General features: G+C 39.2%; 1 protein-coding gene across 3 annotated transcripts in view; it reads right to left on the bottom strand.

Moving 5' to 3' along the window:
* Window positions 1–17,594, bottom strand: part of PPP3CC (protein phosphatase 3 catalytic subunit gamma) — a 101,700-nt gene that overhangs the window by 25,969 nt on the left and 58,137 nt on the right. For all 3 annotated transcript variants that reach the window (XM_037983685.2, XM_037983683.2, XM_037983684.2), the window contains exons 4-6: window positions 17,483–17,594; window positions 4,031–4,176; window positions 1,794–1,933 (exon numbers count right to left, since the gene is read on the bottom strand). In XM_037983685.2, coding sequence (XP_037839613.1) covers window positions 1,794–1,933; window positions 4,031–4,176; window positions 17,483–17,594 — 398 coding nt within the window. The remainder of the gene's footprint in view (window positions 1–1,793; window positions 1,934–4,030; window positions 4,177–17,482) is intronic.

The raw sequence follows: 17,594 nt of genomic DNA, 5'->3' as shown, positions 1-17,594 counted from the left end.
ATGGAACTAGAGGTCATTATGTTAAATGAAATAAGCCAGGCACAGGAAGACAAACTTCATATGTTCTCACTTATTTGTAGGAGCTAAAAATTAAAACAATTGAACTAATGGAGATTACAGTAGAATGATGGTTACCGGAGGCTGGGAAGGGTAGTGAGAGGGGAAATGGGATAGTTAATGGGTACAAAAAAACAGAAAGAATGAATAAGACCTAGTATTTGCTACTGTGAGATTTAAACAACAGGGTCACTATAGTGAATAATAATTTAATTGTACATTTAAAAATAACTAGAAGAGGCTGGCCACAGTGGCTCACACCAGGACTTTGGGAGGCTGAGGTGGGTGGATCACTTGAGGTTAGGAGTTCCAAACTAGCCTGGCCAACATGGGTGAAACGCCATTTCTAAAAAACACAAAAATTAGCCAGGCATGGTGGTGGGTGCCTACAATCCCAGTACTCAGGAGGCTAAGGCAGGAGAATTGCTTGAACCTGGGAAGTAGAGGATGCGGTGAGCTGAGATCACGCCACTGCACTCCAGCCTGTGCGACAGAGCAAGACTCCATCAAAAACAAAGTGAAAAAAAAACAACAAAAAATAAAATAAAAGAGTATAATTGGATTGTTTGTAACACAAAGGATAAATGCTTGAGGTGATGGATACCTCATTTACTTTGATGTGATTGTTACATGTTGTATGACTGTATCAAAATATCTCATATAACCCATAAATATATATACCTACTATGTACTCACAAAAATTTTTAAAAATTTTTTTTAAAGAAAAAAGGTTTAGAAGAATGCTAAAAGTAACGGTGAAATCAAAGTTTCATGTGTGTGTGCATGCGTGTATTTTAATGAACACATTATCTTAGCCAAGTAACAGAGATTTTTAGGGAAATAAATATATTATTTGCCACAATAAAATACTGGGATTAAAAATAATTTAGATTTCCAACTTCTCTATGTCTTTCTTTTTTTTTTTTTTGAGACAGAGTCTTGCTCTGTTGCACAGGCTGGAGTATAGTGGCACAATCTTGGCTCACTGCAACCTACACCTCCCAGGTTCAAGTGATTCTCTTGCCTCAGTCTCCCAATTAGCTGGATTACAGGAGTGTTGCCACCATATCTGGCTAATTTTTGTATTTTTAGTAGAGATGGGTTTTGCCATGTTGGCCAGGCTGGTCTTGAACTCCCAGCCTCCAGTGATCCGCCCGTCTAGGCACCCCAAAGAGCTGGGATTATAGGCGTGAGCCACCAAGCCCTGCCTGTCTTCCTATTTTTGAGTGTCTAATCACAATGAAAGCTCCTGTGAAATTTAAAACAACCACCAACTTCCAGGAAATGTACTGGGCTTAGTTCACAATGTCCTGTTCTTTTTATATCTTAGTCTACACTAGTGGTTACAAAAGTTGGAGAGCTTTTGAAAACACAATAGGATTCCTCTCAGACCTAGTATCAGAATCTCTGGGGAAAGAGCCAAGAAAGCTTTGATTTTTTTTTAAAAAGTGTATAGATAATGTTTAGGAACAAATAGTCTAGATCACTTAGAGTCAGACAAAAATATCAGAGCACTGCAGGATGTCCAATCATGTTTCGTGTATTACACTTCTTAGGGCATAATATCTAAGAAAATATAAAAAGCCAAACAAATAAGTTTCTTGCCTCCTATTAATCGAAAAATTAAACACAAGTGCTTATGCTACACAGATCTGAAATATAAAATGCTGAAAAATAATCTGATAAAATGAATTACAGTTTCCTTTCGTAATTTTCTATCTCAAGGACTAGCTTACCTGTAGAAATAAGAGCACCCTCGGACAGTGTTGTGGGTATAGTGCTCCAAGGTCTTCTCATTGCCATAATCCTCTGAGGGATCAGACCAAAGCAGGTCACACACAGGTCCAAAGGCGGGAGGTTCTGTAAACCTGTCTAACTAGAAGACACACAAAAGCCAAAAGAAAAAAATCAGGAAAGCAAAAGGCCTCTTGGAAATTGGTATGCATCAAAGAAAAACCCCTTCCACCCACAGGAATGTATTGGGAGAGAAGCCACTGTGCCCCTAAAGGATTTTCCTGCAAGAAAAGGAACATTTAACAATTTTAGATACAATAACTTTTATTATTTTTCTGCAATAATTTTTTTTTTCTTTTCTTTTCTTTTTTTTTTTGAGACGGAGTTTCGCTCTTGTTGCCCAGGCTGGAGTACAATGGCATGATCTCGGCTCACCGCAAACTTCGCTTCCCAGCTTCAAGCGATTCTCCTGCCTCACCCTCCCTAGTAGCTGGGATTATAGGTATGTGCCACCACACTCGGCTAATTTTGTATTTTCAGTAGAGACAGGGTTTCTCCATGTTGGTCAGGCTTGTCTCGAACTCCTGACCAAAGGTGATCCGCCCTCCTCGGCCTCACAAAGTGCTGGGATTACAGGCTTGAGCCACTGCGCCCGGCCTGCAATAAATTTTTATAAACATCCCTGTCATTTAACCATACTGTAGTAAAGGACCCTCTTACATCCTAATCATAAAGGAGTACTAATTTAATTCAAATGTGAAATCAACCACTATAGAGATATACAATTTTAGAAAGACTATGACTATATAAAATTAATTTTAATTGTCTAGGTGAGCCAATGTTACCATGAGAGCAGAAATGTTTTACAATGGTTCTGTTCATTGCAAACTTCATTCCAGTGGAGATTTCTTTATTTTAAAGAATGCTAATTTTGTAAGGGCATTTATCCTTTCCATTCTATGCAGTTGAGGTATTTCAATATGAGTTATTAACTTAAGCCTTTAGTCACTGCTGCTTTAGTTAAAAGCATAAAAACCAAGAGAAAGTAATAGAATAGCTGAATGCCAAGAAGATAAATTTCTACTGAGTGAAAGAGCTTTTTATTGATATGATTGATTCAGAATTACAAAATTCACATTTTACTATGTAAGAGAGAAATGCTGGTTATTTAAAAGACAGTAAGGCAAGAGAAAAGCCAGTACATATAGGTACACCCTCTTACCCTAAGGAGACTTTCATTCAGAGAAAATAGTTTTATAAACAGAAAAATCTTTAGTCTCAGTACCTATAAGAGGATGAGTATCCATCACTGTGATTAAAAAAGAGAGAGAGAGAGACACGTAGAAGAATTCAAAGGTAGAGAAGATAAGATGACTATGTACAATAAAAATCTGTCATCTTTTTCCATAATGAAGATACAGAATCTTGGAAATAATAATCACCAAGGAAGGCAAGTAAAACAATGAAACCGTATCATCTAAAATGTCAAAGCCAATGCATATCGGAGATGGCAGTGTTCTCAAACCATTCTTTCAAACTTCATTTCATAGAGAAGAAATGTGACAAAGAGGTTCAATAATTTGGTCAAGGTTACACAATTAATGGCAGGACTATGATTAGAACCCTGGTTTCCTTCCTTTTGCACTGTGATATAATTTAAGTTTCAGGACTATAGGAATGTTAGCTTTCTAGTTGGTAAAAACATAGAGCTCATTAAAAATTATAATTTGTGGTAGATACATATCAAAATGTTAACGGTAGTTATGGTGATGAAATCACAGGTATCTTCCATTTTCTTACTTTTGATTATCTATATTTTAAAGATTTCAGCTAAAGATATATTGGTTGACTGCAACAAGAAACAAATTTTAGGCTGGGCCCAGTGTCTCACACTTGTAATCCCAGCACTTTGGGAGGCCAAAGTGGGCAGATAGATCACTTGAGGTCAGGAGTTCAAGACCAGCCTGGCCAACATGGTGAAACCCTGCCTCTACTAAAAATACAGAAATTAGCCTACTAAAAATACAAAAACTGGCCAGGTGTGCTGGTGTGCACCTGTATCCAGCTACTTGGGAGGCTGAACCAGGGAGGTGGAGGTTGCAGTGAGCTGAGATAGCACCACCGTACTTCGGCCTGGGTGAAAGAGAGAGACTCTGCCTTAAAGCAAACAACAACAACAACAACAAAACCCAACACATTTAAAAAATATACTCTATGAGAATAATAAAAGATAACTTACTTTCCTAATGTCATCTAAAGAAGTAATTTCAGGTGACATTCCTCCATGTACACAGAGAAACTGCTGGTTTAAGAGGGCAGCAAGAGGAAGACAGTCAAATGTCTCCATACATGCATCATACACCTGTTCCGAATATTTGATTCGACCTAACAAAAAAGGAAAACCAGTCAATGGAAGAAAAACTAAAATGTATCACATTTGAAAAAGGATATAGGTCGGGAGAATATGAAGCTATTTTAAAGCCATTTATTTTAGATAATTTGAGATCACAATTATCTTTGTAAAGATACTTTTGAAAAGTTGTGGATAATACGTTAACAATACCTTTCTCCTCTTAGACAAGTGTGACCTTGGATTAACTTTCTAGCTCTGTTGCTTGGAAATGTGAGAAGGTGACTGTCCACTGTGTTATTAGGCAACATGGCTTGTGGTAAAAATTACCCAGTTACCTGGTGGGAAGCTATAGCTTTGGGCTCCTCTGAAGGTAGTTTTACAACACACATTGACACTTTTGATGCATGAGGCTTCTATACCAGGATGGCTCCCTAGTCTTCCCAGTATGGATATTGTTTCCTTGTACCTGAGCTGGTGAGATGGGAGGGGGCAAGAGAGACGGAAAGCTGCTGGACTGTGGTATGCACTGCTGTGAGGACCACTCCACTGAAAAAGAACGCCCAGTGCTGCCCTTCATGACCTATACCCTTCTAAGTATATGGATGATAAGTAAGGTCCATGGTAGTCTTGTGAGTCTGAATATTTTATGGGTCTCGAAGATCCCTTAGGGGTGTTGAAGATATATAAGTGGAAACTGGAGTCTTAGGAGATATCAATAAAATGTCAGTAATGTTTTGGCTCATGATTTTTAAGGTCTGTAAACAAATTATGTCTTGATTCTATTTTCTCTAAAAACATTTGGCTTAAGCTGATGTGGTGGCTCATGCCTGCAGTCCCAGTGTTTTGGAAGGCTGAGGTAGGGGGATCGCTTGAGGCCAGGAGTTTGAGACCAGCCTGGGCAACACAATGAGGCTTAATTTTTTGTTTTTTTGTTTTTTTTGAGACGGAGTCTCGCTCTGTCATCCAGGTTGGAGTGCAGTAGCAGGAGCTTAGCTCACTGCACCTCTGCCTCCCGGGTTCTTGTGATTCTTCTGCTTCAGCCTCCCGAGCACCTAGGACTACAGTTGCACGCCACCACGCCTGGCTAATTTTTGTATTTTTAGTAGAGACGGGGTTTCACCATGTTGGCCAGGTTGGTCTCAAACTCCTGACCTTGTGATCCACCTGCCTTGGCCTCCCAAACAGCTAGGATTATAGGCATGAACCATCGCGCCCGGCCAAGGCCTCGTTTTTACAGAAAGTTAAAAAACAAAATTAGCTGGCTGTGGTGGCACACGCCTGCTGTCCAAGCTACTTGGGAGGCTGAGGTGGGAGGACAGATTGAGCCCAGGAGTTTGAGGCTGCAGTGAGCTACGATAGTGCCACTGCACTCCAGCCTGGGCAACAGAGTGAGACTCTGCCTCTAAACAATAAAAAATAAATGTTTGGTTTAATAAATTATATTTTGATGTGGTTGTCAACTTGGGGCTACAGAATAAGGAAATACATCAGCAGGTGGAAGGAGGAGTCTCTACAAATCTCTAGAAAGGAAAAGTCATGAAATAACAGGTGGGAAACTGGAAAATGGGCATTTAAAGAGAAAAAGGAACATCTTCTTCTTCCTTGGCCTTGGTTTCAAAAAGTCAAGCTGTGTTCAGGGATGTGTGTGGGCAGAGAAGACCAGAAGTATAGTCAGGCAGCTCTGCAGAACTGTGTGCTCCTTCTCCTCTTCTAGGATTCTGGGACGATGAGGTGGCCTACAGGACCAAGAGAACAAAGCTGTATCGAGTGAGTCAGACTATCTAGTTGGTAATTATTTCTGTGTTTATTTCCTTTTTGTGATCTCTAAGCCTTTAGAAAGACATGTTTAAGGATCAGAGCCTGGTCCTGGCAAGGCTTTGGGGAATAAAGTGAAGAATGATGGATTCAGGTTTGGGTCAGACTGAACTACTGTATGGGTGACAGGAATGATTAGAGAGAGATCCCTAAGGAAGGTGTAAACCAGTAGACGACATTGGAGGTTGTAAGGCCTTCCATCCCTGAGTGTGAAGATTTCTCTTTAATGCCAATACTGGGTGATCAGGGTTTGAGTTCATTAAGGGAGCCTGTGGGTTTCTTTGAGGTTTTCAGAACATTTTGTGTTGCTGTTATAGCAGTCAGCATAATCTATTCCACAACATATGCTAACTTTATTAGGAGCTCAAAGTTAACAAGAGCCATGTCTTATGCATCGTTGCCTCTGCTTACAGTTACATCCTTATACTCTGCTTTATCTTAAATACTATAAATTTTGCCTATTTCAAAGTAGATCCAGCATTGGCCATAAAGTCTGTTGGAAGTAAAAAACAAAAAAAAAACTCTTTAATTTATGGTCAGTGATTGACTTTTTCTCCTGAAAATCCTAGGAACCAGAGTTCCCTCTGTTGCCAGTGTCAGTAAGGAATTCCTCCATGGGAGTTCTATACTTGAATATAGGTAGGAATTTCAATTACTTATTAATTTATGCTCCATAACATCCTACATTGATAAATGCCTTTCAATTCCAAGAATGACTCAAAATAATTCCTTAGCCCACTTCCAAAAAAGAATGCCAAGTCAAGATGGCAATTGTTATTTTGTAAATTAAATCAGGAGGTCAAAAATTAAATTAAGCAAAAAGAAGTTCATGTTATATTAATATGTGAATAAAATAGGCTACAAAATGTTACCATCTTTATTTTTTCAAAGTATATGAATTGCATATATAATCACCAATATTTAATTTTCTGAGGGATTAGATTGACAATGGTATCTATAGTTTTCTTAGTTTAGCTGTTCTTTTTTATGATGAATATGTAATCTTTATATAATAACATTATTATACTGCCTTTAAAAAAATTTTTTTAGATACAGGATCTTATTGTTTTCTAGGCTGGAGTGCAGTAGTGCAATCGTAGCTCACTGTAACCTCAAACTCGTAGGTTCAAGCAGTCCTCCTGCCTAATCTTCTAAGTAGCTGGGACTACAGGTGCACACCACCACACCTAGCTAATTTTAAAAAATTACTTGTAGAGACAGGATCTCGATATGCTGCCCAGGTTGGTCTTCAGTTCCTGGCCTCAAGCAATCCTCCTGCCTCAGCCTCCCAAAGCACTGGGATTACAGGCATGAAGTACTGCACCTGTACCTGGCCTATATTACTTTTATTATTTAAATGTATTTAAGGCTTATGACGTGTCTGTCAGTGAGTTAAGCATGTGGCATGGCATGGTGGTAAAGAGAATGCAGTCTGGAACTTGTTGCCTGCTTTGAAGAAACTCAGCACCCTCCACTTACTAGCTATGGGACCTTGGATAAAAATTTTAACTCTCTGCCTTGGCTTCCTTATCTATGGTCATAATAATAATAATAATACCCTGAATTGTAGATTCAGGGTTGCTGTGAGGATTAAATGAATTCATTTATGTAAAATATGCAGAATAATGCTGGCACTTAGTACATACTATGTAAGTGTTAACTGATAAAGTATTTAATACTCACAGAAACCCTATGAAGTAGATATTGTTACTGTCTTCATTCAAAAACTGAGGAAATTAGGCTTACTTGCCCAAAGCTGCAAGCTAGTGACTGGCAGAACTGGGACTTAAACCTGTTCATGCTCTTAATGACCCTCTAATACTCCTCCTAATCATTATTTTTAAATAAGATTTTGAATAGGAGAATCTAAATAGCCAAATACATAATTCCCAGAGGTTAAATTAGCTGATTTAAGTGCTTTATTTTCAAGACAAATTTTTAGGATATATCCCAAAAAACAGTTATTTCTATAGTGAAGGGAAAATGCACTACAGCCATAGGATGACATGGATATAAGTTCTAACTAGTATCAATAATACAATATTAACAAAACAAAAGTTTCAACAAAACTCTTTGAAAGCAATTTTGAGAGTCCGCACTACTTGCAAGAAATCACAATCTGGTCTAGTCACTGATGACATATTTGTTTCAATTTTTATTTGCTTTATTTATTATTATTATTATTATTATTGTTTGAGACAGGGTCTCATTCTGTCACCCAGACTGGAGTGCAGTGGCATTATCATAGCTTACTGCGGCCTAGAACTCCTAGCCTCAAGAGATCCTCCCACCTCAGTCTCCCAAATGCTGGGATTACAGACGTGAGACATAGCTCAAATTTTAAAAGCCACAAAAGGGTATAATGTACCTCCTGCCCTCTCTCTGCAAGTAACCAATATTAGCAATTTCCTGGGTGTCTTCACAAAGATATTCTATGCATACACATGCAGATATGTATGTTTCTTCTCTTTCCAAAACATCCTTTTGGTTTTTACATACACGATAGCACATATGTACTGTTCTTTACTTGCTTTTTGCACTTAAGAACACATTTTGGCTATCATGCCACATCTTCAGAGGAAGAGTGGAATTAGGAGTATGCCACCCCAAAATACGCCACTCTGGCACACTGACAACTTTGAGTTAAAGGCACTTGAAAAACCACAGTTGCAAGAAGATCACTCTGGCCTTCGTGCTGTTTCTTCTTTTTTTTTTTTGAAACGGAGTCTTGTTACATGCCCAGGATGGTCTCAAACTCCTGGCCTCAAATGATCCTCCCAGTTCAGCTTCCCAAATAGCTGGGATTACAGGCACATGCCACAGTGCCCAGCTCATGCTGCTTTTTTTTCTTTTCTTTTTTTTTTTTGAGACGGAGTCTCTCTCTGTCACCCAGGCTGGAGTGCAGTGGCGCGATCTCAGCTCACTGCAAGCTCCGCCTCCCGGGTTCACGCCATTCTCCTGCCTCAGCCTCCCAAGTAGCTGGGACTACAGGTGCCCGCCAACTCGCCTGGCTAGTTTTTTGTATTTTTTAGTAGAGACGGGGTTTCACTGTGTTAGCCAGGATGGTCTCGATCTCCTGACCTCGTGATCCGCCCGTCTCGGCCTCCCAAAGTGCTGGGATTATAGGCTTGAGCCACCGCGCCCGGCCTCACGCTGCTTTTTAAAAGCAGGAGATGAAATTCCCATTTGAAAGATGCCCTCCCAGAGCAACAGACACTGAGACCTACTTGAAAATGGAGGGTAGGAGGAGGGAGAGGATCAGGAAAAATAACTACTGGGTACTAGGCTTAGTGCCTGGGTGACAAAATAATCTATATAGCAAACCCCTATGACACAAGTTTGCCTATATAACAAACCTGCACATGTACCCCTGAACTTAAAATAAAAGTTAAAAAAACAAAAAGAAAAGAAAGATGCCCTCCGTGTACAAGAAGGAAAATAACATTGTTATCACCAAGGATTAATAGTTGAGGCTGAATTCAAATAACTCTTATCTTCTAGCCTCCTCACATCATTTAGTTCCTTTTTCACAACTTACTACTTTTCATCCAATTCAGCATATAAGCGTTCAACTCTGAGTCTCTGGGTCTTCATTTTCTTATAGCGGCTCCCATGTCATGTAGAACTTATATTAAATAAATCTGTATGCTCTTCTCCTATTAATTCATCTTATGTCAATTTAATTCTCCAGCCCAGCTGAAAAACTCTGAGAGTAAAGGTAAAATTTTGCCTCCCCTACAGAAGAGCTTTGTAATTTTTTAACATCTACCTAGTATTTTGCTTTATGGATATGCCACAATCTAATTAGACCAATCTTTTGCTACTCTAAAAACCACTGCAATGAGCAATGACAAACAATATCTATTTTTTAAAAAAAATCCAGTTGTCATAACAATACTGCTTTCATTAGTAAAATTACAGGAGTTTCTGGAACTTGTCAGTAAGCTATTTAACTATATACATTTAAAAACATGGTTCCTGGAAGGGCCGGGCACGGTGCCTCACGTCTGTAATCCCAGCACTTTGGGAGGCAGAGGTGGGTGGATCACGAGGTCAGGAGTTCGAGACTAGCCTGACCAACATAGTGAAACCCTGTCTCTACTAAAAATACAAAAATTACACAGGCGTGGTGGCGCACACCTGTAATCCCAGCTACTCAGGAGGCTGAGGCAGGAGAATTGCTTGAACCTGGGAGGCAGAGGTTGCAGTGAGCCGAGATCACACCACTGCACTCCAGCCTGGGTGACAAAGTGAGACTCTGCCTCAAAACAAACAAACAAACAAACAAACAAAAAACCCGGTTCGTGGAAATAAGAAATTCATTTACTTTAGTAGAAACTTTGACCCAGAGCTATGAGCTTGAACCCACAGCATTTATGGAATAATATAAACACGAGGTTCCTTCGAAGAAAATAAATAAATACATACATAAAAACAGGCTGGTCATGAGGGCTCAAGCCTGTAGTCCCAGCTACTCAGGAGGCTGAGGTGTAGGGACCACTTGGGCCTGGGAAGTTGAGGCTGTAGTGAGCTATGATTTTACCAGTGTGCTACAACCTGGGCAACAGAGCAAGACCCTGTGGAAAGGAGAGGAGAGGAGGGGAGGGGAGGGGAGGGGAGGGGAAGGGAGGGCAAGGGAGAAGGGAAGGGAGAAGGGAAGAAAGAAGGGAAGGGAAAAGGGAAGGGAAAAGGGAAGAAAAGGAAAAGACAAAACAAGACAGACACTATGTTTCTTGCTTTCTAAGTAGATAACAATGAAGCAATACTTTTGCAAAACCAAATGATATGTCAAAAATTAACTGTTAGGGGCTAGGCATGGCGGCTCACACCTGTAATCTCAGCACGTTGGGAGGCCAAGGCAGGAGGATTGTTTGAGAAGTTCAAGATCAGCCTTGGCAACATAAGCGAGACTCAGTCTCTACAAAAAAATTTAAAAATTAGCCAGGCATGGTGGCACACACCTACAGTCCCAGCTACTCAGGAGGCTGAGGCAAGAGAATCACTTAAGCTGAGGAGTTCAAAGTTGAAGTGAGCTATGATTACACAATTGTACTCGAGCCTGGACAACAGAATGAGACCCTGTCTCTTAAAAAAATAAATTTTGTTTAACTGTTCGACAAAAAATAAATGTTTGAGGTGATGGATATTGCAGTTACCCTGACTTAATAATTATACACTGTACACATAAAGTAAAAATATCACATGTACCTCAAAAATAGGTACAACTATTACATATCAGTTTTTTAAAAGAGGAAAAAAAAGCAGTATACTTTTCCATAAAGAAAGGAATATTTTAAAAAAATCTCTGCATTATACAGCAATTCAAGATAGATACAAGAAAAGCCTTTACCCACCTCCCCCTTAAAAACATGAACAAGATTACAGCTGCACAATCTGAAACTAAGCCTCCCTTACTAATTATAAGATGCTAATTCTTGAAGACACAGTGGCCACTGAAGAGAGATCAGCTTATTCGTAAAAACACCCATGCACAGCAACACACATGCTCTCTCCTTATACAGGAATAAAATTTTAAACTTATACTTGAATTTGTGTGCTTGTTCCAAGATTTATTTACATTTCAGATGCAGCATTATAATAAAAAAAGGAGGACTATCTTGGTAGACAGGAAAAAAAGAAAGCCATCAGGTTTAACTACAGTTAAATCATGTGAAAAGCAAATAAAAACCTGAGATAAGAAATTACGGGCAAAAGGAGACACTTAAAATGTTTCCAGGACCTATTGTTCCAGCTTCTAAAAATAGTCTGAACCATTTATACCTGTCAAAAAAATCCCTGATGTTATTATTAAACATTGCATCCCTGTATCAAAATATCTCATGTATCCCATAAATACATACACCTACTATACACCCATAAAAATTAAAAATTAAAAAACAATTCTGAAAAGACAGAAGAATAATTAAGAAAAATGTCACCTAAAAAAACCTCTGAAATTTAATTCAAAACACAGGCAGTCATAGGGAGCTTTCTTTACTACGTATCTACTCCTAATTAATAAAATTAGCTGACTTTTATCGAGCGTTATATTCCAGGGCATTTGTTAACTGCTATATGCATTATTTAATGTTGCCAGGTAAGAAATGAAAGTATTAAAGAATACCCCAATGTTTGATTTAGAAAAATAACATAAAATAAAATATTTCTAATTTTTGTATTTGATGAAGTGGTTCCCAAAGGATAGTAGAAGCTTCCTAAAGACTCCGGAGCCATCATTCTTAACCAGCAGCACACAGCTGAACTACCTCGGGTGCTTACAAAGCTTTTCAAATGCTTGGGCCCCAACTGGGTAATTTTTAAATTACCAATTTGAAAAAATAATAATAATTACAAAAGTAGTACACAGCGCTGGTAAAAAATAACTCAAACAATACTAGAGAGAATATAAAATTAAAAGTAAGTCATGCATGATGGCATGCACTTATAGTCCCAGCTATCTAGGAGGCTAAGGCTGGAGGATTGCATGAGTTTGAGACTAGCCTGGGCAACATGTCAACACAGCATCTCAAAAAAAACCACCACCAACAACAACAACTGTAAGTCCTCCTAACCCAACCTCCCACTGTTAATGATTTCTTCTGTACATTATATATTTTTAATTTACAAAGGAGATGACCATTTACATGCTCTGCAAATGGCTTATAAAATAGCATCTCTCCATATCAGTACATATTATGGGTCTATCTTGGTCTGTCTTTCTTTTGTTTTTGGAGACAGAGACTTGCTCTATCATCCAGGCTGGAGTGTGGTGATCATAGCTCACTGCAGCCTTGAATTCCTGGGCTCATGCAATCTTCCTGCCTCAGCCTCCCAAGTAGCTGTAACTATAGGCACATGCCACCACACTCAGCTAATTTTTAAATTTTTTGTAGAGAGAGTCTTACTATGTTGCCCAGGTTAGTCTCAAACTGCTGGGCTCAAGCAATGCCCCCATCTCAGGCTCCCAAAGTGTGGCATAAGCCACTGCACCTGGCCACCTTGGTCTTTCAATAGCTGCCTAGCATTCCATTGTTAAAAAGCATTAAAAGTATTAAAAGTTAAAAGTATTATTAATCACTGTCTTGTCAACATTTAGATTATCTTTTTGTTGTTGCTGTTAAAATTAACACTGCAGTGAACATCCTTAAGCATCCGTATCTTACTGTCTTTTTGTGAGTATATTTGTGTGGTAGATGAATTCTAAAATGACCTGAATTGACCTACATCTTTGTATGTATAATCCACTCCTCTTTCAGTGGATGAAAACTGTAAGTATGATGAGACTCCCATTATTTTGTCCCATTATATGGCAAAAGAAAGACTACCTTGGGAGGGCCTGATCTAATCAGGTGAACATTTATTTATTTATTTACTTATTTATTTTTAGGGACAGGGTCTCACTCTGTCACTCAGGCTAGAATGCAGTGGCACAATCATAGCCCACTGTAATCTCAAACACCTACGCTCAATCTATCCTTCAGTCTCAGCTTCTTAAATGGCTGGGACTACAGGCTTGCACCACCATGCAGGCTGACTGAATTTTAAGTTTTTAATTTTCTTTTTGGTAGAGAGGAGGTCTCACTATGTTGCTCAGGCTAGTCTTGAACTCCTGGTCTCAGTGATCCTCTCCCCTTTGGCTTCCCAAAGTGCTGGAATTACAGGCATGAGCCACCATGCTTGACCTAAGATGAGCCTTTTAAAAACTGAGTGAGGGTTTCTTTCCAGCTAGCTGATCACAGAAGAGAACGTCAGAGAGATGCATTCAGGGCGGCCCGGAAAAAAGCAAACATTCATATTGCGAACTACCACTGGAGGCTACATGTTATGGAACTGCAAGCAATATCTAGAAGCTGAGAGTCATCCCTAGTCAACAGCTAACAAGACAACAGGGACCTTAATCCTACAGTTACAAGGACTGCCAACAAGTGACCTTGGATAAAGACCCTAAGCCCCAGGTGAGAACTGAAACCCTGGAAACAGCTTGATTTCAGTGAGATTCTATACAGAGAATCTAGCCGCACTGTGGCCTGGACTTCTGACCTACAATAACTATGAGATAATAAATGTGTTATTTTAAGCCACTAAATTTGTGATAATTTTTTATGCAGCATTCAAAAAGTAATACAATCTGCATAATAAATTCCTACAAATGAAATTGCCAGATCAAGGGGATATGCACTTAAAATTTATATATATATTACAAAATTGCTCTTCAAATACTTTACATCTTTGTTGTTGTTGTTGTTGAGACAGGGTCTCACTCTGTCTCCCAGGCTGGAGGGTAGTGGTGATCACGGCTCACTATAGCCTCAAACTCCTGAGCTCAGGTGATCCTCCCACCTCAATCAGCCTCCTGAGTAGCTGGGACTACAGGTGAGTGCCTCTATGCACAGCTAATTTTTTGTGCTTTTTTTTTTTGTAGAGATGGGGTTTCAACATGTTGACCAGGCTGGTCTTGAACTCTTGGGCTCAAGTGATCCACTTACCTCAGCCTCCAAAAGTACTGGGATTATAGGCATGAGCCACCATGCTCAGCCTACACCAATTTAAACATCCACCAACAGTAGATTTAAAACTTCCCAGTAATTATGTGCTAATTTAAAGTGTTTAATCCAAGGATCTGTATCTTGCCCTCTTGTAGCTGACTTTTTTGACAGAAGGACTTTTTAAAAAGTGATTATCCTCTAAAATTTCTCTTAATAACAAAGACCTTTTCTTTGAGGCTCTAATAGGAGGGAGGCTGTCATTACAACTGCCATCTCCAATGTAAGAAGCTACTGGTAGCGAGAATTCATATGAGCGTATGACACACTATAAATAGCAATCTACCTGTCAGTAAACGGATCTGTGGCAGATGAATAAACTCTGAGTCTCTGAAAACAAATGTAAAAGTTTTTTTAACTTTGAAAATTATTTTTGGATCCCAGCACTTTGGGAGGCCAAGACGGGCAGATCACAAGGTCAGGAGATCGAGACCATCCTGGCTAACACAGTGAAACCCCGTCTCTACTAAAAATACAAAAAACTAGCCGGGCGAGGTGGCGGGCGCCTGTAGTCCCAGCTACTCGGGAGGCTGAGGCAGGAGAATGGCGTAAACCTGGGAGGCGGAGCTTGCAGTGAGCTGAGATCCCGGCCACTGCACTCCAGCCTGGATGACAGAGTGAGACTCTGTCTCAAAAAAAAAAAAAAAAAAAAAAAAAAGTTTATAATAGATTCTTCTAAGATAATAATCTGCAGAAAAATCTGAGTAAGATACAAAATGAAATCCATGATCAAAATATCAACCATACAAACACTAAAGTATATTTATACATTCAGGATTCGTTAAAAGGGGTAGATTTTAGAGCCAGATGGGACCCAAGAGATTAGTTTAGTTTATTTTATAGAGAATATGCTAACATTTTAGAAGTCAAAACAGGTAAAATTTTGCTTTTGTTTATTTCAGTACTTTCATCACAAAAATAAAAAAAATTTTTGGCGTATAACCCAATATACATATTTTCTGGAAGACTACTTCAGAGTATGTCAAAAGTCTTTAAAATGTGCGTGCCCTCTAACCCAGAAATTCTTTTTTGAGAGTTTGTTCTGAAGATACAAATCATAGATGCTCATTCACTCAAATGAACTCAACCAGCATTTATTAAGCAACTTCGATGAGCAACTAATACTGTTGTGGGTGTTGGGGAAAACAACAGTGAACAAAACGTATCCCTGCTGGCATGAAGCTTACATTCTGGTGGCAGAGAAAGACAGTCAACTAATAAATATACATAAATCTCAGGTGTTGATAAACACTATGAAAAGAAACAGGGTATGAGGGTAAAATGATGAGATTATGATTTAAAAAGCAACCAGAGGAGAAAATCTCGGAAGAAATGACATGAATGAAATAGAATGTATGTCTTATAAGCAGATAGAGATCTGGGAAAAGAAGAACTAAAAATGCAAATGCCCTGGGGCAGGATCTCCCAAACATCCCCAACATAGTCAGCATCATACTGTGTGTCAGTGAGCAGCCAATTATGAGTACTAGATGCTAGTCAAGGAAATCTGTTTTTTTTTTTTTTTTTTTTTTTTTTTTTTTGAGGCGGAGTTTCGCTCTGTCGCCCAGGTTGGAGTGCAGTGGCCGGATCTCAGCTCACTGCAAGCTCCGCCTCCCGGGTTCACGCCATTCTCCTGCCTCGAGACTCCCGAGTAGCTGGGACTACAGGCGCCCGCCACCTCGCCCGGCTAGATTTTTTTTGTATTTTTTAGTAGAGACGGGGTTTCACCGGGTTAGCCAGGATGGTCTTGATCTCCTGACCTAGTGATCCGCCCGTCTCGGCCTCCCAAAGTGCTGGGATTACAGGCTTGAGCCACCGCCTATGAGTTTGTTTTTTTTGAGACAGCATCTCGCTGTATTGCCAAGGCTAGTCTAAAACTCCTGGGCTGAAGGAATCATCTAGCCTCAGCCTCCCACTGTGTTGTTTTTTAAATCAGCAAGTAATGTTCTGACTTTCAAAATAATTCTACTTTTTTTTTTTTTGAGTCAGAGTCTCGCTCTGTTGCCCAGGCTGGAGTGCAGTGGCAGGATCTCAGCTCACCACAACCTCTGTCTCCTGGATTCAAGTCATTCTCCTGCCTCAGCTTCCTGAGTAGCTGGGATTACAGGCGCACACCACCACACCCAGCTAATTTTTGTATTTTGAGTAGAGACAGGGGTTTCACCATGTTGGCCAGGCTGGTCTTGAACTCCTGACCTTGTGATCCACCTGCCTCGGTCTCCCAAAGTGCTGGGATTACAGGCATGAGCCACCACGCCCAGCCAATAATTCTACTTTTATATTAAACTTTTTACTATTACAGTAGTACTTACAGTTAGAAACAACCTAACCTATGATTGTTAGTAAATTGGCTACATATATGATTGTGCATTTGTAAGATAGAATACTTTAAAAAAATTAAAATAACACAAGCCATGTTGTCAAAAATATTTAATGATATGGAAAAAATGCTACTATATTAGGTGAAACAGAAATGTATTAAACACTACATATGAGCCCAATTTTATTTTAAAAATATATACAGATAGATATATATATATATACCTGAACTATTTCATAATAATGAAAAAGAACGGAAGACCATATTTCAAATAGTGTGATAACAGTGATTACTTCTAAGTGGCATGATTACCAACACTTTTTTTTTTTTTTTGAGACGGAATCTTGCTTTGTTGCCCAGGCTGGAGTAGAGTGGCGTGATCTCGGCTCACTGCAACCTGATTATGGACACTTGTATCTTCTTTAGACTTCTCTATGCTTTCCAAATATCCCAAATGAATTATTTTTTAAACAAGGGGGAACCCAAAAGTTATATTCAAAATAAATGCCTTAGAAGATAGTCTTAGTTCTTCGCAGGTGAAAAAAATAACAACAGGACAGGAAGCATTTGAATTCCATTAGTTCTTTTTCTTTATGTTTGATTTACTTGGGACAGGTTAAAGGGTAAGTAAAAAAGTTCTGGAGGAGTGATTATACTTACATTCCTGTTTGAAGGTGAAATAGTCTGTAAGATGCCTGCATTCATGATTTCCCCGAAGCAGGAACAATGTTTTGGGATGATTAATCTTTAAACTCCATAAATACAGCACACA

Source organism: Chlorocebus sabaeus, chromosome 8, assembly GCF_047675955.1.
Source record: "Chlorocebus sabaeus isolate Y175 chromosome 8, mChlSab1.0.hap1, whole genome shotgun sequence".
NCBI lineage: Eukaryota > Metazoa > Chordata > Mammalia > Primates > Cercopithecidae > Chlorocebus > Chlorocebus sabaeus.
Note: the sequence above shows the minus strand (reverse complement) of the source record. Positions and strands in the feature narration are given on the sequence as shown.